General features: G+C 38.6%; 1 protein-coding gene and 1 pseudogene across 2 annotated transcripts in view; one reads left to right on the top strand and one right to left on the bottom strand.

Moving 5' to 3' along the window:
• Nucleotides 1–14,036, top strand: part of BCKDHB (branched chain keto acid dehydrogenase E1 subunit beta) — a 219,367-nt gene extending 205,331 nt beyond the window's left edge. The window contains exons 10-11 of the mRNA XM_081095089.1: nt 12,165–12,313; nt 13,752–14,036. Of these exons, the coding sequence (XP_080951215.1) occupies nt 12,165–12,305 (141 nt within the window). The 3' untranslated portion in view covers nt 12,306–12,313; nt 13,752–14,036. The remainder of the gene's footprint in view (nt 1–12,164; nt 12,314–13,751) is intronic.
• On the bottom strand, nt 10,686–12,054 carry LOC308521918 (adenylosuccinate synthetase isozyme 2-like; annotated as a pseudogene). The gene has a single exon. The product of its transcript is annotated as an adenylosuccinate synthetase isozyme 2-like (transcript).
• Nucleotides 14,037–24,338: the final 10,302 nt, after the last annotated feature.

Raw genomic sequence — 24,338 nt, forward strand, 5'->3', positions numbered from 1 at the left:
AGATTTCTACAAAGTGAGTTAACTATAGGAATAGCAAAAAGTATTTGCTGTGAGGAGAGGATTGAGTTTCATATTCCCATTTAAGTTAAGGTTAGGATAAAATTTGTAACCTATATTCATTTAAAATATTTTTTTAATCTATCAAAAAGGTGTCACATTCTTAACAGATTACATCACTGTCTAAGATCATGTAGTTTCTATCATAGATAAGGAAATAAATGAAAGGGAGCAAATTAAATTTCCTGGTGAAGCACTTTGATTCTTTTATTTAAATTTACAGCGCACAATAGGTTGAACAACCAGTTTTCCTGAGACTTCACTGCTTCAGGACTCAAAGTAACAGCTCACCCCCTGCACTCCAGCAAGCTGCTAGTAATAAAACAGAAACAAGTCCACTCGTGTCCATCCTTCCCTCATTGGCACATCTTCTCCCAGCAGGTACCTAAAAGGAGCAAACATAAATCCGAGCCTAACCTACTGTAATTCTAATTTAAAAGACCCATCTGTGCTCTGCCCCACCCCAAGAAAGAGGCACTAATCTGTTTAGTTCCCCCCCACCCCCCCCTCCTGGAAAACCTACACAGCAGAGAAAGGGAGAGCTCCATGGCTCCTGTGAAATAAGAGAAAAAAATTCTAGAAATATATTTAAAGCTGTTACTTTCACCTTAATTCTCCTAGTCCATGCCTTCTGAAAAAGGAGACTAGTAAGTCATACTTTTATGAGATTATTGAAAGGCAAGGGTTAGCAAATTCTGGCCATGGCCCAAATTTAGCCCACCCCTCATTTTTTTATAGCCTGTAAGCTATTTCCAGTCTAGCCTACACAGCACACAGCATAACCAGCGATGTAGCAAAGGTTTTTACAGCTTTTTATTAAAGTTTTTTAAAGTTTTGATTGGACTTGACAAATATAAGCAGACAGTTCAACCAGTTTTTCTTTCACAGATATAATGATAATGCTAGATACAAATATTGCCATGTATCCAAGAAAGACTCTTTGGTCCACTGTTTCATCTTAAATCTTTCTCAGTACACTAGAGATTAAAGAGGAGAGCTGGTTTAAATACCAACAAAACTGGGAGCACCTTAAATTTAGCCAGCCTCAGCACCTCACTTGTGCCACCACAGAGTTGTTGAAAGGATTAAGTGAGACTATACAAATAATTACAATTGTTTATTACTAAGTAAGAACATCTCCTTGGTTACTATTTAGTGAATCTGGCTTTTCTGTTCTCTTGTATGCATGTCCATACTCCTTTTTCTGAACCCATAGGCATATGGACAAACATTTCTTTTCCTATAGGCCATGTGGATATTCGCCAGAATGTGTTGATTAAACACAGAATTGCTTGTTTGTGTCCGTGTATGTTATGCACATCATTGTGTGTGATATATGACACAGGGAAACTTCTGCAATCTCTTTCAGAGAGTCAGTGCTGTGTGTTAGCCTCTGATTCCTAATTGTGGGAGTTGATTGAATTGATATAGTTCAGACTCAAATAAGTAGATAGAGAATAGTAAGTCAATGCTCTGGTCCATCTAAATAAATTATGTGAACATTACCATTTTATATGAACTATAAATTTAGCTCATCTAAATTTATTAATAAATAGTTCTTTTGGGCAGTTCTAATATTATATTTTTACACTTAAGTATAAAATATCCAGAGCTAGGTCCCAGCCCCTAACCACCCCTCACAAGTGTATCTGTGGTTTTATCAGACTTATTAGAAATTTGTCCATACCCAGCATTCAATACTTGGAGACTTGGATTCCTCTGATTAGTACACAGTGTACCCAATATTGGGAGCAAAAAGGGAGGCATCTAGATTTAACCCCCTAATTCTGAAATATCTCTCCATTCTTGAAATTCTAATATGAAAATGTATGTATGCAAATGTATTGACATTCAATCTGAACAAATTCTTTGTAAGAAATATTAACCACCTTTGCAGGTAGAAACATAGATATGTAAATATAGTAAGAAGAAATTTTACTTGGGATTCTGCATTTTATTTTAATTTGATACAGACAGTAATTACAATTGCAAGATTTAATGAATAGGTCAAATTCATTATGTTAGCAAACGCCATCCTCATATAAATAATGAGAGCATTTACAGGCCTTTCCTTACTCATATCAGGTTGCTGCCAGAAACTTGTTTGCATTGTTAATTTGTTCCATTATTAAACTTTGTAAGTGCAACTACTACTGGGATTCAATTAACAGGTTTTGACCACATCTCCAATTATTGATGGTAGCCTAGGACATTTATTTCTGCTGTGCTTTTCCTAGTAAAATTGCAGTGATCCAGTGACCGAATTAAACTGCTGAAAAATAACTTAATATGATTTATTCACTCAGCAAAATCAAGCTTAAAGATTGTGTTGCTATGACACCCAAGATTAACTTAAAAAAATGTTTAATTTCAGTAAAAACATTGACACATCTCTTTTGGCATTAAGTTGATTTCCCCCCTTTTCTTCCCTTATTTAACAAGCATTCTATTAAACATAAACTAAAAGACAAACTTGAACTCAAACACTTAAATAGAAGGAAAAAGCAATTAAAAAGCCTTCTATATTATTACAAAAACATATCATTTTTAAAATAGAAAATTTTTAGCATTATGTTTTAAATTCAGCTTCTCAAACTTTGTAGAAAGATGGTGCCCGATAGGGGGAAATCACAGTTCTAGTAGTTTCGTTTTGCAATTAGCCTTGAAACTTAAAAACAGGTTGCAAAATTGGGAAACTGACAAATCCTAACAGAAACATTTAGTGCAGGTTCAGTTCCCAAATTCTAAGAGAATATATTTTCCATGTCATGAGACAAAGGAATCGTCAGGTTGCTTTAGCCAGGATTCATTTCTGCCTTCCGAGCACCATGTAAGTGGTGTTGGAATGCTAAATGAAGAATTTCGTGGAAAAAAAAAAACAAAACAGAAAAAGTGAGTGCTTTGTAGGATCCTCAAATGTTGCTCTGCCGGAGTATTTTGAATTTCCTGGGGCCAAGCCAAGAAAAAATCCTACCTTACAGAGAGCGATTTGTTCATACGATGACTCAAGGCTGCAAGTCGCTTATGTTTATCGTTATGCATCCACATTCGAAAGCAATTTCACTTTCGAGCTTTGCTGCCGTTCTTGCTGTTTCTATAGGAAGACTTTGAACTGTAAAAGTTAAGAAGCTTCAGGGTCTGTGGAAATTTGAGAGCATTGCCCTTTTTTTCTACTCTATTGAATATAAATTGTTTTAACAAAAGCAGTGGAGCCACAGTACATTTTAAATGTCAAGATCTGCACATGGTATATCTCAAAAAAATATAAACTTTAGACTTCGAACTTTTAAAACCTCAGAATATTTTTGGAGACTGATTGCAGCAAATAAACAGAATGTGTTGTAGAAAGATTTAATGAAGAAATGATTATTTTAGCCACGTTTCTCACTGTGCTCTTCAGGTGAAAATGGTGAGGCAGCTTTGGATCATAGCTCAAGGCTGTAGCTAGGGGAACCTTTGAAAGCAGAACCAAACTTTTATAGGTTTACCTGGAAAACCATAGTGGTTTGGATGGGGTGCTGGTTTTACCTTTGTGATTGCTAGTTTAGTTTTTATGAAAATTAAAATGAATTAATATTTATAAAACATTCACTATCATCGCTAGACCATAATGAACACTATTATTTTTAAGTGATTTTAGGTAAGATAAAATCTAGAAACTTATCACTTGCTTTCATTTATTTCTGATTTTAAAAATAATGAAATTTATAAAACTATCATTGTGAAAAGAAAGCAATCTATATTATATAGTAAATTACTGATTTTAATGTTAAATTTTGATACTGAAATTTGTTCTACTTCAATTTGAAGTTAATATATCGAGATTCATAGATAAGTCTACATTAATATGCTTGTCTTCTGACATGACGATTGAATTTGAACCACAAATCATTTCTACACATATTTTAATATCATATTCCAACTTTGTTTTAGATAGCTAGACTGTATCCAGGGAAACCTGTTTAGATCAGAAATAGTATTTCTAACTTCAGAAAATAAGCTTCCATTTTAAAAATGGAATTGGAATTTAAATGAAAATCCTATTTAGAATTCAGTTTCATTCTTTAAGTAGCTGGAAAAAACCTTAGAAAACAACAATTGTACCCAATTTGTCAATAATTTGCATTGAAGAGGAAAAAAATGGAATTTTTTTTTAAAAAAAATCAGCAGGCATTGAATACATTCCAGTGAAGTTGAGTAATAGAGATCTCAGCTTTTAATTAGTCAGGATTATGATTTTACATGGCAGTTTTGCTGAAATAGTTGGATTTGACTGTAATGTTTCAGGTGTTCTACAAATCTGGATAAAATTACATTAGTCACATACTGTTTTATTTGGTTATATAGGTTCATTTGTGTTTTAAAAGTGAGATACCTCATGTCAGCAAGTGTTTGCTGAAGGTATCTCATGTAAGTGGTATTAGAAAAATAAGATAAACATATTTTTAATGTTTGGGGGAGCATTCTGTTAGTTTGGGGGTAGATTAGGGACTCTGTTGTCTGAAGAATTAATTTCATAAATTTGTGCTCCAGAGAAAATCAGTATGAACTAATATATGTTTTAAGCTTTTTCAAAATATGATACATAATATTTAAATCATTTGCTTAAATGAAAAATATTTTACATTAATAAAATTATATTTATTTAGTTCAGTAAATGAAAGTAGTTTGGAATTGCTGACATAGTGCCTTTCCAGGTTTCTTTGACTCCTTTGCTGAGAAAGTATGATTTAAGACACCAGAATCATTTTTTCTCATCTGCTACAACTCATGTTTAGGCTATGGGCACGTTTTCATGACAGATTTAAAACCGATTTAAAACAAATATTCTCTGATAATATTTGGAAGCTGGGGAAAGTCTAACCTTACATAAATAATTAGGACTAATCAACTTATAATCAAAAATAAGTTTCTAAGTTCATGGACTTTAAAGCTATCAAATATACATCATTTTGGTATATTCGTTTTTCTCATAGTTTTAGAGTTTACCTCTTTCAATGCTCATTATGACATCTGGACATCTAATTACATTTAGAAGCAAAGTCTCTATTGTTTTATTAATAATAATAGACAAGGACCAAGCGGTATTGAAATTTAATTTTAAAATTCAGCACTTTCACAAGTAATTGAAAGCTCTTAATGTTTTCTCCTAGAGAAGAAATAACTTTATAATTTATATATCTTGTTCAATGCTCATTACATTTACAGCTTAATTTACCCTCCCATACCCCCCCCCCCTTGGAAACAAAAATATATTCTCATAGTTTATGGTGGCATAATAACAATTATGTGGTATAACCTTGGTCTTTTTGTTTGAAAAGTAATTTAAAAATCAGTTTTTGAGTTATTACTTTAAGAATAAGTTGTGGACTGATGTTTCTCATTGATCCAAGGAGGAACATAAAATCCTGATTTATCCAATAATCCCATAGGCAGTGCATGTCTATTTTGATTTGTGATGTGTTTCTCATTACAGTGTCCTGCTTTTCTGTTTTTCCATTAAATGTTTAGGAAATTTCCTTCAATATTTTTTCAGGGAAAGGTTTCATTAGCCAATATCATCTCTAAGAAAATAGGAACACTTATAAAAGACCTAAATTTTTTCATCTCACTTTAAACTTCGTAACTTCAACTTACGATCATATGCATATATTCTTGCACAGTGGGCTATATGCAACTTTATGTCATTGAAGACCTGAATAAAAATTATTCCAAAATTGTCCTTAGAAAGAAATATGAGTCTGGAATTGCCTTGAATTAAAAAACAAAAGTGAAATGATTGCTTTAAAAATAAACCAAGTAATTTTATATGGTCTTTATTCTTGACCCAATTTTTTTGAAGTATGTATGTCTTGATTACATTCATTTATCTACTTTTACTTGTAACCTTCCAGTAGCTTACTGAGAGGCTACTTTTCTATAGTAGCACTGCTTGGAAATGATGTTTTTTTAGAGGAAATTTTAAAACCGTTTCCATAGCTCTTGACTATAGCCTTAGGAACTGGCCATTAGTGTCTAGGTCCCTGCTTCCCACCAGGGAGCAGCACTGGGCCTGCGAGCAGCCCCACAGACTCCCTCTCAGTGATTGCCGCCCTCCTTCCTCACACAGCACTTACATTTAGTTTTGGTGTTTCCTTACATTTTAAAAAGGCTTAGGAAGTGTCCAGTAAATGGTAGCTGTTCAGGCCCTGTGCTTATAAGGGATATTATTTCTCACCGTTGATTCTTCCGTGTACCAGAATCTTGTCTTTAATGATGATTTGTTCTATCATTTCAGATACCTTGTGTTTATTATAACTTGGAAAATCTTAGAAGGAAAACCAACACCTCACAGTTATTGAGCCACTGTGATGTGTCAAGCATGAAACTAGGTACTTCTCATAGGCTACTTCACAATCTAGGGAAGCAGACAGGCAAGGGAACAATAGCGTTACAAAACAGTAAGAAAATACTATAGCAGAATTTTTAATACTTCTATTTTGCTGTTGAGTAATCCGAGGCTAGGAGAGGTTAAATCACAGCAGAGCATAGATTCCCTTCAAACAGGATTCCAAATCCCATGCTGTATCAATTATATTATCAGCCCTGCCATAAAAACAAAAAGATTTGTTGAGAGTGACTGAAGCCACAGTGTGGAATGCCTGAGACTGATTTCAGTGATGTAACTCCTGTGATGTGGTGACAGGAGAATTTAGGGTTGATGTACTTCAAACTTCAATGGTGAAATGGGGTTAAGTGCTGAGTGATCCTGAGTGATCCCACGGAAACCCTCATATGGGTGCATTTACATGCACATGCACCACAACAAAATATATGTAGGTGTTACTACATAACTGGTTTAGGGTTCACTTTCAGTCCTTGTAACTGGATTCAGGGTGAAACTTTGAACCACAAGTGGCAGGAGAGAAGTTCCTCTTGGCACCTGTCTGGGTTCTCTTCTGTTGCCCCTAGTTACATGTTACACTATGATCTGCTTTGGAACCTCGCCGTCACATCTGTCAGTGTTTTCCATGTCAAGCTCCCCGGGGAGACAACCCAGCAACTGATAATTCCCATCTTAACTCCTGTGCTGGATACTACCTGTAATCCTCACAGTAACTGGTAGGTTAGGTAATTATTTCTTCCTAGTTTTCTATGGATTACTATGTCTGAATCAAAAATCATCAAATGCAGTTTTTAAAATATGAATGTGTTATTGAATACAAAGAAGAGTATGATTAATGGAAAAGAAGAACAATTAATCTGAATTGTTTGGAAACTATAGAGCACATGGTTTCTATAGTTACGGTGTCATACTGTGGTGTATAATAAGAGAGAGAGATACTTTGTGGAGGATTAATCGGGTACATTTATCTACAAATCTGCCAATGAGATTCAATACTTTTCTTTTTTTTTATTGCTTAAAGTATTACAAAGGGTATTACATATGTGTCCATTTTATCCCCCCGCCCTAGACAGTCCCCCAGCCTCCCCTATCCCCCAGTGTCTTATGTCCATTGGTTATGCTTATATGCATGGAGATCCAATACTTTTCTAAGAGTGTGTAAGTGTGTGTGTTTTCCTGTGTGTACAGCTTCTGTATGAAGACAAAAACTGATGCAGAGCAAAGAAAGACTACCCACACATAAATCATTTGTCCATGAACCAGTTCATTGGGAAGTAACTGTGTACAGCTGCTGACCAAACATCTTATTTCCAATTGCTTTAAAGGAAGTTTAACAGAAGTCCATGGAAGGAAACATTTAAATTTCTTCAATACAGTTTAGTTAGCAAAGTGTTAAAATTTCAAACTTTTGTTCAGGGAATAGCCTTATAAAATTAATCACAGTCTTCTAAGTCCTTGAATTATCTTCCATAACTTTTACAGTATATTTTATATACTTCTATATAGTATGTTATAATCATTTAATTCTATATAATTTACAGTAATTGTTTTCAAATTAAGGAAGTGCTGTATATAAAATAACAAATGTGTTTGTTAATTACATAAAATAGGAACTATACACATAAAAAGCTAACTCATCACTTTACTCTTTCCCTTTATTTTAGTCCTTTTAATTACAAAAATAATACTGTGTCATAAAATCTCCAGCAATACTTATAAAGTACGAAGTGGAGTCCTTTCTCACCTCCTGCCATTCCCAGTATCAGAGGGTAACCACTGTTTATAGTTGAAGTATGACCTTACAGACCTTTTTCTATGCCCGTGCAATCATAGATGCACCCTTGTAAAAAGTGATTCTCATTCTTGAGGAATTAGAAGCATTGCTATTTGGAAAAAAAATTGGTTTGATGATTTTAGTCATTTTGCTAAAAGGAGTGATTTTCACAAATACAGATTATTTTGTTATAAGCCAGCTTCTAGGAGTAGTCCCTTGATTTTCTGTATTTTGCAGTGTCCATGGATAGTTCATGTATGATGGAAAATCAGCCCGTGTCAACTAACATAATAAAACTGAGTTAATCCCAAATTGACAATTTAAATCCCTTTAAAATTACTTGTCGAAATCAAGAAACAATCCACTCAATCTGTCATTTCTTTTAAGCTTATTAGTAGTGGAATTTCTTAGGTGACTCTTTAAATCATATGTATGCAAGGTTCTCAAGTTGATACTGAGACTTCCTGTTGCTAGGAGAAGCTAACACTTATTTGGTGTTGGATACTGTAAGTCATAGTGCTTATTGGAGGTGGGGGAGGTGTGTATAAATGTCCAGTTGGTGCCCTTTGGAGCTAATTTGCCCTGTTTCTGTGTCCTTTCTGTTCTGATATACTTGTCACTAGAAGAAATATGCACAGAGGGTAGGGATTATGCATCAAGCATCAGGATTCTTTCATGTAAAAATTTCCCCTCAAATTTAATGTGAAAATACAGTTGGTAAAATATGTAAGAAAATGTGGATCTCCTCAAATCCTTCGTGAAGCAAAGCAATGTAGAAATCAAGTATATTAAAAAAAACAAAGGTTTTATTTCAGGTAATAGCTGTGAATGAGAAAATTGATATATTTCTAAGAATATTTTAATCACATCTCTCTCTTTTTTAGATATTTTAATGATCTAAAAATTATGTTTTCAAATTTAACATGTTATAACATGTTTTTTCCTCTGAAGATAATTTACTACGGGATTTTTCTGTAGTTGAGATTCTGTAGTTTTTCACTAGGTTGCTAGCCTCACAGAGTCCATGGTGTCTCAGAGGAGACAGATAGTTAGGCAGCTACAGTGGACTGTGCTGAGTGCAGCGCTGTAGTCCAGGCAGAAGTCCTTTCTTTGTTGGTGGTGGTGCAGGACCTGGTGGGGTGGGGGCGGGGGGGACGGGGTGTCAGAAAGACTTCCCAGAAGATACGGCTCTTTAAGTGATGCCTGAGAATGTTTGCTCATTAGTCAGGCAAAGAGCAATGGTCCTGGGAGATCAGTGGCCAAGAGTCAAGGGATCTACAGAAGCCTGGTGGTGAGAGACTGGAACATAGTCAAGTAACTGGTAGAAGTTCAGTGTGGCTGCATAGAGTAATTATAAACATTTATTATGATAATATGTTTATTGTATATAAAACTTGAAAAATACTGGAAACAAGAAAGCATACTATCACTAATTTCAAGCCACAGAGTTTACTGTGAACATATTGTTATGATTGTCATGCGTTACATTTGTATTTGTAGAACAGCATGTTTGGTATAGTCCGGGTTTGGCTTGAACAGTAGATATGTATGTAGGCATAAAATGCATATACATATATGAAAACATTTTAAGTAAAACTTGGATCATGCCAAACATGCTGTTTGTTACCTGCTTTTTTTAACCTGCTATGTTCACATTACAATAGACTTATTTTAATGCCCTTGGATGTAATTGTATTTTAAGTTGGAATGTTTCATTTCTGTGAGAAAAAGAAAGATATCTTCTTTTTTTTTCACAATAGATCTTTTAATGACTATTTTTTAACATTAAGAGTATTGTATTAGTGAACACCTTATCTCTTTGAACATTTGTTCAATGTATTAAATAATTTATAGAGAGAAATAAGTTTTGTGTTCTGTACAAATTAAAGGACCCATGAATATATCGCCCTCCCCCCGCCAAAGCTCGAATTCGCAATGGTCTCAGCAGAAAATAAACAGTTCACAATTTAAACAGAATTCATAGCATTACAGAAGTTTACAGAACTCCTCTCTTATCATTTTTTCTAACAGCAAAGATTACAATGACAGCACTGGAAGATCAGAATGTAAAAATATTTGTGCGTAACTGCATTAATTGTTCTTAGCATTTAATAGAGGTTAAACCTATGAACACACAAGGACGATAATAAAAACAAACTATATTGAAAATCATTCTATTTTGGGTTTCAAACAACATGGATTATACTATTACTAAACATTAAAGAAAATGTGGCACCATGAGCAGCAGGAGCAACAAATGATTTCGGCTGTTGTGCCAGCCAAGGAAGTTGACACTGGAATATGCCGAAGCTTACCTTCACACCAGCCATCCATCTTAAAGACTGGAAACAACTATAGGGCTTACATCTCACGTTAATGTCTTTATTCTTGAAATTTGTAGATCATAGACATAGTTAAGAAAGTCCTTCCCCCCTTCTCAAGGAGTGTTTCTTGTGTCACTGGAAATCCTTAGAAAAGTTGAATCATAGACTCTCTGGTCTTCCCTACTCCAATCCATTTAACTGGAATCTGAATCTCATCTTCAATAAATTGAATGTAATTTTGTGCGTTAACTGGCAGTTCTTTAAACGTCCTTGCATTTGATATGTCTGTGTTCCATCCTGGAAGAGTCTTATATTGAACTTAAACTTTATTTAAGATCTCTTGGTTTGCTGGGAAATGAGGTATAATTTCTCCATCTAACTTGTAAGCAACTCCAACTTTAATTTCTGTAAAGGTGTCCAAAATATTCAATTTGGTAAGTGCCAGTGCAGTAAATCCATTAATCATATGAACATATTTAAGCAAAACAAGATCCAACCAGCCACATCTTCTTTTCCTTCCAGTAGTCACACCAAACTCTCCACCCCTTGTCTGTAATAATTCTCCAATTTCATTGTCTTGCTCTGTAGGAAAGGCACAGATACCAACTCTAGTTGTGTAAGCTTTCACAACCCCACACACTTCTCCCACATTCTGAGGGGTCATACCCAATCCAGTACAAACACCTCCAATTGTACAATTTGAGGAAGTTACAAAAGGGTAAGTTTCAAAATCAATATCTAGAAGTGCTGCATTTGCACCTTCTACCAAGATTTTCTTTGGTGGTCTATGTAGGGCCTCATATAGAAAATACACTCCATCTCTCACCATTGGTTAAATTCTTTCCATATAACCCTTGAGTTTTGTAATTCACCTTCGATGTCTATTTCCAAAGTGGGGTATATAGATTTGTACTGGTTTGCCAGAACTTTGAACCTCTCAGAAAAGCCATCGAAATCAGAAACCAGACGTACATCCTGAGTCCACTCCGAGCAGCTTTGGAAGAATAAACTGGGCCGATGCCCTTTTTTGTGGTACCCAAATTCTTTCCTGCTTGTTCTTGTCTCTGCTGTTCCTGGATGCCATCAGTGGCTTGCTGAAAATCAAACACATTATGAGCTCTGTCAGATATGATAAGCCTTTTTTCCCAGCCTTCCAGACCTTTTCCTTTTTTAACATTTTTTTCTGCTTCCTCAAATAATCCCGGTAGATGAATTACCACACCATTTCCAATGAATGCAGGAACATTTAGATTAATTATTCCACTGGGTAAAAGATGAAAATCATATTCCACGGAATCTATAACAACTGTGTGGCTGGCATTATTTCCTCCCTGGCAGCGGCACACGCTGTCCGCGTCCTGTGCCAGCAGATCCACCACCTTCCCTTTGCCTTTGTCGCCCCACTGTGTGCGGAGTACCACTGTCACCCGGTTCCCTCCAGGCTGCACCCGGGGGCGGCCGCAGTCACCGTTGGGCAGGGAGGATGCTGCCAGGTGGGTCTCAGCCAACACCATGGCTCCAGTGACACGAGGAGAGCCCCAGGGAGAGGTGGACAGCAGCAAGTGCACGAAAGGAACTCGAAAGATATCTTCTTGAAGTTAACCACCTGTATTCATATCTGCAGGAAGAATGCTTCCTGAACCTGGAGGCTCCTATATCCAGAGTATGTGGGTATGACACACCCTTTCCTCACATTTTTGAGCCATTCTACATCCCAGACAAATGGAAATGCTATGATGCCCTTCGAAAGATGATCAATTATTGACCACACGGGTAAGTCGGCCCTGCATTTTGAGCAAGCTAGCATGTTCTGTTGCCCAAGGAACAATGGCCACCATTGTGTTGTGTTTTGGTAAATGGCAAGTTTCAGAACAAAATGTGGACTTAAAAAAAAATTCATAGTATATTTGCATTTAATAGAGACATAATAAGCATGTGTATTGTCTGATTTCTCTAAAACAGATGCTTGCATTTGTTAACATTGAATAGTCACTAGATGAGGGTGTTTTCTGCCATGGTTTAATTGCAAATACACCCTGTATTCCAATTTTTACCCTCATTTCTATTATATTTTTTATCAGCTATTTAAACTCTTAACCAATAGGGGTAATTTTTGTTATTTTAAAATTGCCCTTTAAGCACCATCAATTTGGACTCTAGTGGTTTCGCCTCTGTGATGATCCATACATAACATTCTGAAATTTGCCTTTATATTACTTGAAAAAATAACTTTGTTGAGTAGGAAACCTATGAATTGTGTATAAGGTAAATTTTTACTTTAAAAAAAAAAACAACAATAAAATATCCAGTGCAACCACCATTACAAGGATTTTTTTGGCAAGTGGATGTTTTTACATTGTGGATAATAAACGATATTTATTCACTATGATTTCCTAAGTTGTGCTTATATGCCCCTTCAGCATGTTAGGCTAGCAACAGGAATACCATTAAACACTGCTAAGTGAGTTTTTAGCGTTTTAATACTATAGAAGTTGCTGTCACTGACACGCTGACTTATTTTGTCTTTGGCAATTTTGAAATTATTCAAAAATGCGTAGGAAGGAATTAAATGCCGTAATAACACAGCCATACTTTTTAAAGATAAGAGACACTATATTCCTGCATTCTTTGAATGGGTAGTAAAGTCAGCTAGCTCTCCTGAACCAGCGAGAGAAACCTTAATTTGTGCAGATAGAGAAAATAATGCCCTCCTTCTTCCCCACTGATCTCCACACCAGAGTGTTTGGAGTTCTATTCTGAGAATACTGTGGAGTTAGGTCCATTAGTCCACATGTCCCTGGCATCTCTCAGACATGCAGAGGTAAATGCTTTATTTCTGATGTCCTCTTAATGTCTGTGAAAGCAGCTGGCCTCTAGAGCACGTAGCATGAGGACTGGTTAGGGGACTTCCTCATTTTGTTGTCCATCTATGGACCATCATAATGGAGAGTCAAGGTAATAACATGTGGCCATATACCTTGTAGCTAATTTGAAGGTAATATTTAGGTGATGATTTTAAATTTGGATATATATTTCCTTATAAACAACAAAAGATATTAGTCTATTATGAAAATATGATAAAAGATGCATAGGTTTTTCTATACTAAAAGTTAAATATGACATTAGAGAAAGTAGTTATGCAATTAAGAAAAATTTTTATTTAATTCACAGTGGCCCATATGTCTATAATTGTCATTGATTTCTTTTACAGAAAAACTGGAAGATTGTGACTAGATACGGAAATATTTTTCTGAATTTTTTATATTTTCTCAGATTTATCTCTCCTTGAAAATAGAATTTTTATGAAATGAAGCATGATGGATATTGGCTGAAAATTATAAATTAGTTATTGTATTGACACACATGAATTGATTTCCATTAAGAGTGTTTCAGATGGACTTTTTTAAATGTTCGTATGATAGTCTTTTAATTCCACTTATTACATCTGTAAATATTGGGTGTGGGGAAAGTAGTCAATAAAGCAAAATCACATTGGTCTTCAGGTTGTGTGTCTTTTTTTTCATTAGTAAAAAGAATTTTTGTTGCAAATGAAGGGGACCAAAATTATGCTACTGTGAAATTGCTCTTTTGAGAAATTGAGGTTAAACCATTTATTAAGAAATAAGACTCAGGGAGCTTTTGATTCTCCCCATTCTCCTTCCTCCTGCCTAAGAGATTCAGACAGAGAAACCTGCTTCAGAAAGACCTTGGGATGTTCCCGAAGCCTAACAGGAATTAATGTGGTAAACAAGAAGGCTTCAGGCAGGTGCCTGTTAGCTAGATACCCCTGTGTCCCATTGTTTCTGAGTTGCCTAGCAAGGATTTTTCTGCCATGTATGTTCCCCACTTCCTCAACTACCTGCAGGTTGCCCTTTGTCACTTCTGAAATCTAAGACCCAGTTCCTCCCTTTTCCCCTTTGTCCAAAAATGTTTTATATACCCAATGTTGCCTCACTGTCTTTGAAATCTCATGGAATCTTCATGCCTATGTGAATTTCCCAGGCATGTGTATTAAAACTTTGATTTTTCTCCTGTTAATCTGTTTCTGTTCATTTGATTATTAGCCCAGCCAGAAGAACTTATAAGATGGGAGGAAAAGTATTAATATTTTTTTAGCCCCAGTACAGACTAATCGTTAACCTGCTAATTAGATCTGAGTAAAATAAAATGCTTGGAAATGCTGAATTTTCAACTTCATTGTATCTGGTTTAGTTTTTTATGGCTAAGATGGATGGGTGTATATTGATAACACTTCTGGGATGTTTTTCCTCATCCTTCTGTCTTGCCTCACAAGGCACGGATGGGTGTGCTCACTCTTCCCCGAGCATGGAGGTAGGATTAGCCTTGCTGCCTCTCTTCATGGACAGCATAAGCCTTAGTTATAAAGGAGCCAAGCTTTAGCTGTAGTTGTATTTTTTTGCCATGATGTTACAAAGTAAATATTGTTTTCCCTGTTCTTTGTATTATTACTAGAGGCCCAGGCTGAGGCAGGGGGTTCCCTCAGCCCGGCCTGCGCCTTCTGGCAGTCCGGGTCCCCAGTCGGGGGTGTCCATCCACCTGCTCGCTGCTGCTCCTTGGCACTGCTGCTGCTGCGCTCGCCAGCCGTGAACCCAGTTTCTGGTTGAGCAGCGCTCCCCCTGTGGCGCACTGACCACCAGGGGGCAGTTCCCGTGTTGAGCATCTGCTTCCTAGTGGTCAGTGCGCATCATAGCGACCGGTCATTTTGTCCTTCCACCATTTGGTCAGTTTGCATATTAGGCTTTTATTATATAGGATATAGCTATAAAGAAAAACATTAGGAGCAACAAAGGGCTCAAGCTGAAGGAAGCCTTGTTGGGGACTTTGCCAGGTCCCCTTGTATCTTCTTTTGCCTCTTCTGCCTTTCTCCATAGTTTTAGGCCTGACCTGCCAAGGAGTCCCTTTGTAAAACCCTCAGCCTTGACCCTGCCCTCAGGGGTATGCTGTTAGCTCGCCCCATTACCATAGGCCCAGCAAAAAGCTCCGCCCTCCCAAACAGCAGAGAAACGGTGGTAGAGTGTTTTCTTTCTCTACAAACACTGAAAAAGGTGAACGTTTTCTTAGGCTTACCAATGTATATGCCATACTAAAACTGCAATTTAAAAAGTGTGTCCATCAGATATTTGGAGGAGAATACAAAAGTAACATTTATCAATTGCCACAAGTTTGGAGATAGAGGAAGGCACTTAAACACAGATTCCGGATCGCAGTGGGCTGAAATAAAGAACCAAAGCGTTTGTTAGGGGTAAATATACAGCCCTGCCCTTGGTTTAAAAAGAAGAACACCTGTGTAGTGTAGGATGGGAAAGATGTACTTGTCAGCAACATGTTGGCTCACTGTCCAGGACTTTCTGAGGGTAAGGCACCACAACTCAGTATGGACTTTGGCTTTGGCCTTTGTTCCCGCGGAAGGCTCCAGGCACCCTCACTGGGAAGTCCGCACTCACATGGTCAGCCCACAGAGCAGAAAATGTGCGGTAGTCAACCACATCTTGGCCTACAGTGGGTTCTGTTTGAACATATTTGTTTTAGCTGAACTTATTTTTTTTAGTGGCTATTATTTATGATTTTAGTTGAAGTTACTTATTTTAAATTGTGTTGCCATTGGTAATTTTTTAATACTTTTTTTTTACTTATTTGGTATTGTACAATTTTCCTGTAGGTATTTCAATTTTATTTTAACATTGTTCTTGAAATAGCAAGCATGAGACAACTGTGGGGATAATCTATGCAGTAATTGCCTGAATTTGAAAGCATTTTCCCCTCCAGTTAGCCCTACAGTCCCCAGCAGCAAATACTCCTTCCCTTCTGGTTAATTCTGAGCTCAGTCTGCACAAGATGTGCATATGCACCTAAGAAACTGTGTCAAATACATTTATTTACTTGAAACAAATGTTCCATATTGTGAAAATAAGAAAATCTCTGATGTGTCTTCTTCTGATGAGAAGACACATCAGAGATGTTAAATGAACGCCAAAGCCAGAATCCCCCACGCTCGGCTGAGTAATAAGTCTGCTCCCTGTGACAACGTGGATACAAAAGTGAATATAATCTTCTGTAGCTCAAAGTTACCCAGTTTTGTTTGGAAAAAAATATAACGTTCACATTCTGTACAACTGATAGATATCCACGCGTAGTAAACAGACCTGTGTACATTAGCAAAAGAAATGCACAGGGTCCAGAAATGACCTCAATCCAGTCCCTCAGGGTTAAGTCACATAATCTACAAAGTCTTGGTGAGAATCCCGTAGACATTCCATTCGGTTCAGTGAAATCCCTTTCCCATCAGCTTGCCTGTGGTGGACACGTGTGGTCTCTGGCTGCCTGGCATCCCTGCCCCCACCTTCTAGTAACAGCGCTGCAGTTTGTTTAGAGAACCCCCTCTCCCCACCACATGTGGCTCTGGAGGGGCTGCCAACCCCAGTGCCGACCAGCACTGGCCACAGGCATGGCCCTGGCCCAGGCTCCAGTGGGGACCTCAGAATAGAAAGTCAGGTGGCCGGTGCAGACCCAAGATGTAGCCTCAGTCTTGTCAACAACACTGCATTCTACAAGACTGGTCCTCAAACTTCTACCTGTTCCAAGGTCACCTAAGAATACAACTGATAGGTGTTAACCAGCTAGTCACACAGCATTACCTACAGCAGAAATGCTTTGGGGTCAGGAACATGACCCCAGGGCTGACATGTTGGAATTTCCAGAGAGATGTGAAGTTTGGAGACTGATATGCTTTGTTAGCCCACCTAGTTTGGAAAGAAATATAAAATATTCATATGTGGACAAAGATTTTGAAACCCTGATATCTGATACCTCTATGAATATGGTAATTAAAGATATTTGCCTGGAAAATGAGAAATAAAATTAGAACAAGGATGAGGAAATCACAGCTGGAAAGGATCAGAGGTAAGAATGGAAACAGATTAAATAAAATGATACATCTAAATAATTACCTTAAATACACTTTTTGAAAATTTATTTATTTATTTTTATTTTTTCCTTCAGCATTTATCCTCTATATGCCCTCCTCCACCTCTCCCCCTTCCCCCCGGCTCCCCTGTACCCCACAATCACCACACTGTTATCTGTGTCCATGAATTCTCTTTTTTTTCTTTTTTGCTCAACCTTTCTACCTCTCCCTCCACTTCCCCCAACTCCCCCCACCCACCAGAGCTGTCAGCCTGCTCTGAGTCTGTCTCTATTATTTGGTAGTTCAGTTTTTTCATTAAATTCCATATATACACTTTTATGTAACAAATGTTCCACATTTGGCAAAGGAATGTGACGTAAATTCTTTATATTGTAAATGTGTAAGAGTAAAATGTAAACAAAACTTATGAATACAGAAGATATGTACAGAAAACTTGTACAAGGCTTTGTCATCCTACTTTCACTTTTCTAGACAAAGTCACAATCATAAGTAATAGGGTTGGCTCAATAGAAATGTATTTTAAACTTTGTGCCTCCATGAACATAGAATAATTACATTTTAAAGTATGCATGAGCAGTTAAAAAATGATCATATACTAAGGCACCAAAACCCCCTCCCCAAAAAACCCAGTAAATTCCTCAGAGAGTATTACAAGGCATGTTTTCTGACCACATCCCAAATTAATGACAAATATTTTAACTACTTAGAAGTAAAAAAACACCCAGCTTCATAACTGTGGAGCCACGGAGGAAATGTAAAACAATTACAGAATATTTAGAACATAAGATCACTGATGTGCCTTTGCCAGGGTTTTCCTCAGAGGTAAATTCATAGACTTTGATTTTAAATCTTGTAAAAATAAAAACTGAAAATACAAGAATGTAAGAATAAAGATGAGGAAGCACAAGAAGAAAAAAAAAGTTAAAAGCAGAAAGTTCCAAATGAGAAAACACTATAAGCTCAATATTTTTATAAAAATGAAAACTTTTATTTTATAGCTAGAGGCCTGGTGCATGAAATCCATGCATGGGGGGGGTGGCATCCCTCCGCCTGGTCTGCGCCCTCTTGCAGTTTGGGATCCCTTGGGGGATGGCCAACTGACAGCTTATGCCCGCTTATCTAAGGGGAGCGGGCCTAAGCCATCAGTTGGATGTCCTTAGTGCAGCCATGGAGGCTGTGCTCCCAGCCATGAGCCTGGCTTCTGGCTGAGTGGCGCTCCCCCTGTGGGAGCGCACTGACCACCAGGGGGCAGCTCCTGCACTGAGCATCTGCCCCTGGTGGTCAGTGCGTATCTTAGTGATTGGTCATTTCACCATTTGGTCAATTTGCATATTAGTCTTTTATTACATAGGATGCCTGTGTCCTGTGAGAATGGAGCTATGCTTTTATGTGATATTAGCTGATGCCTCAATGATGGCATCAGCTCATACCATTAAGGTCCCTTTGTTTGAGGGGAGGAAGTTATTTAACAAAACCTAAACATTTACTGCAAGTATTGATAAGCAGAGGTCTTTATTATTAGGATATTTTATTACATCATTTTAAGAAATAATTATTAAGGTCTCGTTTTGCTAAAAATCCTACGTTTTCTTTCTGAGGCTTACTTGGCTACTCTAAATATTTTGCTTATGAGTTTTCATAAGATTTGGTGACTTTAAAGAATTAGAATAATGAGGTTTAAAATGTCACGTTGATCACTTGGATCATCTGCATACTTATTACTATCCTGAAATTGTTTTTCCTTCATCCACAATGTTTTACTGATTCCACAAAGGCAGGGGGTTTTGGTCTGTTTGTCTGCTATTAATTCTGCAGAGCCTGGTATAGTGCCTGGTCCATAGAGACTTTCTCTGTGTTGGTGAAAGGAAATGCAGGCCTGTACTTAAATCAGACCTTGTACCAGAAAAGCAAGTAGATAGTGCCCACTTTGTAGATATTTAAAGTGGTGCTTTGATAGTAATTGATATCAGGAACAGAAACAGCCCTTTATGTAGGGCTAGGGGTCCCAAGAGATGAGCATTGTTTTTGTGTTTTTAGGCCTCTTTCTTCAAATAGATTTCAAAACCATGTATTTTTTAAAGTGGCTCTATGACAATATTGTACGTTAATATGTATGTATATGCAAATGGACAAACCCAGCAAGAATGCTTATTCAAAACTGTTAATTTGAGGCTGGTGCAATTGGTGGTCATTTCTCATTATCCTCCTAATCTCTGTTCTTAGTCACCAATGGAGAGCCAGCCTGGCTCAAAGTAACCTCCTAGTGGCCCTATCTGTGCTACTTCCCCAATTGGTAGAATGTGCAGACTAAAGACTGGGCCAGAGGTAGGACTCCATCCCCTTGGCCACAATGACTGGTTGATGGAAGGTTACCAAAATTGGCTCAATCAGAATCCTTCTTCAGGATTTTTCAAACAAATAGATTTTTAAAAATGCTATTGTGGAGAGAGCTATGGCGACCTGTCCTACTAAGGAAGGCCACCTTTTTCTGGAAAAGAGCGGACCCAGTGCACCGAGGAAAGAGGATAACAAGTGCAGGATGGAGTCAGTCCTGGTTCCAGTCTCTGGAGTCAGTCACCACGAAACAGCTCCAGGTCTGCCACGGGAAACCTCATCTGTTCATTCTCCATTTCATTCTCTGAGGAACTACCCCCAGGATCCTTCCAATAAACTACCTTTTTTCTTAGTTCAAGTTGGATTTCTGTTGCAACCCAAAGCATCGTAATTCAATTATTCTAAATGCTTACGAATATATTCAATTTGAAAGAAGAAAATCCGCCTGTTTTTAATATACTCAAGGAAAACCCTTCACCTTTGAGATTGTTCTAGATATTATGCTTGATTTTTTTCTTATCTATGATATGCATATTAGCTACAGATATTGGGTTAATGTCAACTGTCTTAGCCATCAAAAAAATGAATTCAGACTTTCTGCCTGAACGTTGAATGCTGGCAACCTCCTCCCAGGGCAGGAAAACAAACAGTTCCACAGTATCTGTTTTTTAGAAGCCAGGTGCCTCTTGGGGGCTTGTTCCTATAACGTTCTTTACTGAAGTCCTAAGACCTTACAACTGTTGTTAAACTTCCCCATGTAGCTTAACAGCAGCCCTTGGGAGTTTCTTTTTCAAAGAAGTTTAATATGCCTGTTTTCAGTCCAATAGCAAGTTTTTCTTGAGAATACTTCGTGTAAATTCCCCATATTTACCCTCCTTCTGTTGAAGCATATATTTACTTTCACCCTTAATTTATCTTTTATGTGAACTACTAGGGTCAGTGCATGGATTCATGCACTCGGCATGGCCTGTGGGGATCAGGCCCAAATTGGCAGTCCAGCATCCCCGGAGAGATGTAGTAGTGCCTGAAGCGGCAGGTGGCCAGGGAGGAGCCCGAGCCTGGGCCGGGGCACTGCTACTGCTCATCCGGGCCCTGCTGCGCCTGCCACCACTTGGTAGGCTCTCTGCCGCTCCGCTGTGGTCTCCGCACACCCATCCTAGGGTGAGACCGGTGTGCCCATGACCAAGAAGCGGCCACGGGCTCACGCCCAGTCAGTCCTGATGCCGGTTCCGATCCCGGTCCTGGTCCGGTCTGGATGGGGGAGAGGCGTGCAGGGGGTGTGTCTGTAGGAGAGGCTTGCGCTGCCGCAGCTGCACTTGCCAGCCGTAAGCCCGGTGTCTGGCACCCATTGGTCAGCTGAGTGGCACTCCTGCTGTGGGGTCACACTGACCACCAGGGGGCAGCTCCTGCGTTGAGCAGCTGCCCCCTGGTGGTCAGAGTGCATCATAGTGACTGGTTGAATGGTCGAATGGTCGCTTAGGCTTTTATATATATAGGTTTCAAAGAAGTTAGAGAACAATATGACTGTCTGTGTACCTAACGAACATTGTGATACACAATTTATCTTGCCTAGACTACCCTCACCCAGAGGAAAAATGAAAAGCTCCATTAATAGTAACAAGTAGTGTTTTCGGAAAAAATCCTGTCCCAATTGCTAGACAGCCTCACAGGGTTTCCCTAATTATTTGGGGGAATTACTGGAGGGTTGCTTCTTTTTTGATTTAAATTCTTTATGGTTTAAAGTATTACATATGTCTCCTTTTCCCCCCATTGACCTCTCCCCAGCCGCTCTCACCTCTCAGCACATGCCCTCACCCCCCTTACTGTCTGTGTCCATTGGTTATTTTTGAACAGTCATTTAAATAGCCACAGGGAGTCCAGGGTGCTTGGCTGCAGCTCAAGGTCCCTGTAGATGTGTCTGCTGCCAGCAGCTCTGGAGGCACCTGCCCTGAAGCCCTCTGCTCCCACAGGGACTGGGTGTAGGTGTGGATGCCATTGATGCTCTTTGTGTTGGGGCCCCTGGAGCGGTGACTGTGCCCTGTGTCCTCCCTGGAAGCAGGAAACCTTTATCTGCTATTGAGATCTGTGGATCCCCAAATAGTATGGCTGTGTGCCCCCAGCATCTCCTGGATATCTGGTGAAACAGGCCACAGTGAAGACCAGTTGTACCCAAAGCCTCTGTCCCTGCCTGGGGCTGAGCCAGGGACCCCGCTCCACCTTCTTGGGGATGGCTTCTCCACGGGCTCCTCTCTTTCTCAGCACACAGACCCCTGGCCAACTCCAGCCGATCCTGCAGGCCAGGCTCCTCTTCCAGCAAGCGCATGTTAGTCCTAACTCGGTTTACTCTTCTAGAGAAAGACCTCATGGCTGTCAGATTTTCTGATGTTATTTTGTGCACAGTAAACATTTTCATATAGATTACGAGAAAATTGCCTAGAGAAAATGGAACAGCTGTGATTTGTAATTAATGGTTCATCCATATGATCAGATACAGTGCAGAATATGCAAGTAATGATTATATGAAAATATTTAGCAACATGCTCATTATATACTTTTAAGTGGAAAAATCAGGATGCAAAATTATATGTCTATAATTACATATATATTAGAGCTATTGCCTTTTTAGAAGTTTGATTGTGCTTTCTGAATTATATTGTTTCCATTTTCTGTTTATTATTACTTATGATTTTTCTTGTATAGGAATAGAGACCATGATAGCACTGTTAGAGGACATGTTATAATAAAAGATTGTCTTCCTTAGCATGTTTTTTTGCAAAGTAATAAAAAACTGAATATATACTTAACTGTTAGCAAGTGTTAAGCGTTGCATAACCTGCCTATTCTTTAAAACAGCCCCTAAGCACCAGCAGTAAAGAATCTTTTTGTATATCTGCAAGAACCCGAAATAAAATGTTTCTTTCTCCCTCTTAAACTCTTCCCCATACATTCTTCCTCTCTCTCTCTCTCTCTCTCTCTCTCTCTCTCTCTCTCTCTCTCACACACACACACACACACACACACACACACACACACGCACACACACACACACACACTGAATGATTTGTTAGATAATCTCAGAAGGGGAGGTTAAAAAGAAATAATTCATCTTCTGCAGCACTGTACTAATGCCTTTGTAAAAGTTTGACTCTTTCTATTAAGACATACATTTATGAGGGTCACAGCAGAAAGTACTAGTAAGATGTCACATTTAAAGGTTTCAACTGAATGGAGTTTAACAAAGCAACAATTTACAAAGGTCTGGGCAGATGTAGAGGACTGGGAAGGAAGGGTGGAGCACCGAGGAACTGGCAACTGTGGGAATGCATAGCCGCCCCTCACCTGAAGGAGCAAAGGTGGGGAGGTGTGGTCTGGAGCCTGGGGACAGCCGTGGCGGCCATGGAGGCGGGACTGCCTGACAGGTGTGGCCACAGAGAAACAGAAGAGTGGCTGGACCAGCATGAGGAGGGAGGGGAGTTGGCCCATTGACCAAACTCTATTTCAAGCCCATAGGCCAAGGTAGCCTGGTGAGGCAGTCCCTAGAAGTCAGCCTCTCCCGAGACGGAGCAGGGCAAAGAAGAGTGCAGCATGGTTTTAGAGGGCGAATGGAGAATAACCAGCACAAGGAGCCCCATGTCATAGCAGGCCACCAGGGAGATACTTGTTTGACCGCAAGCTTACTATTTTTTGAGCCAGTGAAAAGTGTAGGTACCTTTTAGGAAAAGTTACGGCCGAGCGTCTGTGCCCTGTATTTGCAGCGATGCTCTGTGCGTCCTCAGTCTCCCTGCAGAACATGGGCTGGCTGTGCTCTCAGCCTGTGCCCAGGCCCGGCGGCTGCTCTCTGTGCTCTTGGCCAGCTCCCTCTCTCTCCTGGGTCCACGCTTTTCCCTGTAGTCTTTCGTGTTGTTGGAGCACACCCTCCAGGAGATTACTTGGAAGGCCTTCATGGGACACTTATTTTCTGAGCCCTTTCATGTCAGAAAATGGCCGTACTCTCACCCGTGACTAATAGTTTGGCTGAGTGTAAAATTTTAGGCTAAGAAGCATTTTTGTCTCAGGATAGTTAAGACATTGCATACTTTTCTTTTCACACTTGTCTCTTACTATTTCTCTCAGAATTTGTCCCTTCATCAGGCTTCTTGGAATATTTCCTTAACCTAATCTCTTAACCTTTTATATGTTATTTTTATTGTGGCCAACTTTTTTTTTAAATCTTTGTATTTTTCTCACATAATCCTTTTCTTAATTTAAGGCTGTCATTAAGTGTATATGTGTATGTATATATGCACACACACGTAAATATATATGTGTGTTTTTCTTAATCTCTCAGGATATATATTAGAGCTTATGGCTTTTTTAGAAACTTGATTGTGCTTTCTGAATTATATTGTTTCCATTTTTCTGTTTATTTTAGCGTTGTTGGGGTTTTTTTGGTCTTTTATAAGATGATTACCAATCCCCCCTCCCCACCCCCCACCCCCCAAGATTGAGATATCAACAGCTGATTTGGATTGTGGTATA

Source organism: Myotis nattereri, assembly GCF_964212035.1.
Source record: "Myotis nattereri genome assembly, chromosome: 6".
In the NCBI taxonomy this organism is placed as follows: Eukaryota; Metazoa; Chordata; class Mammalia; order Chiroptera; family Vespertilionidae; genus Myotis; species Myotis nattereri.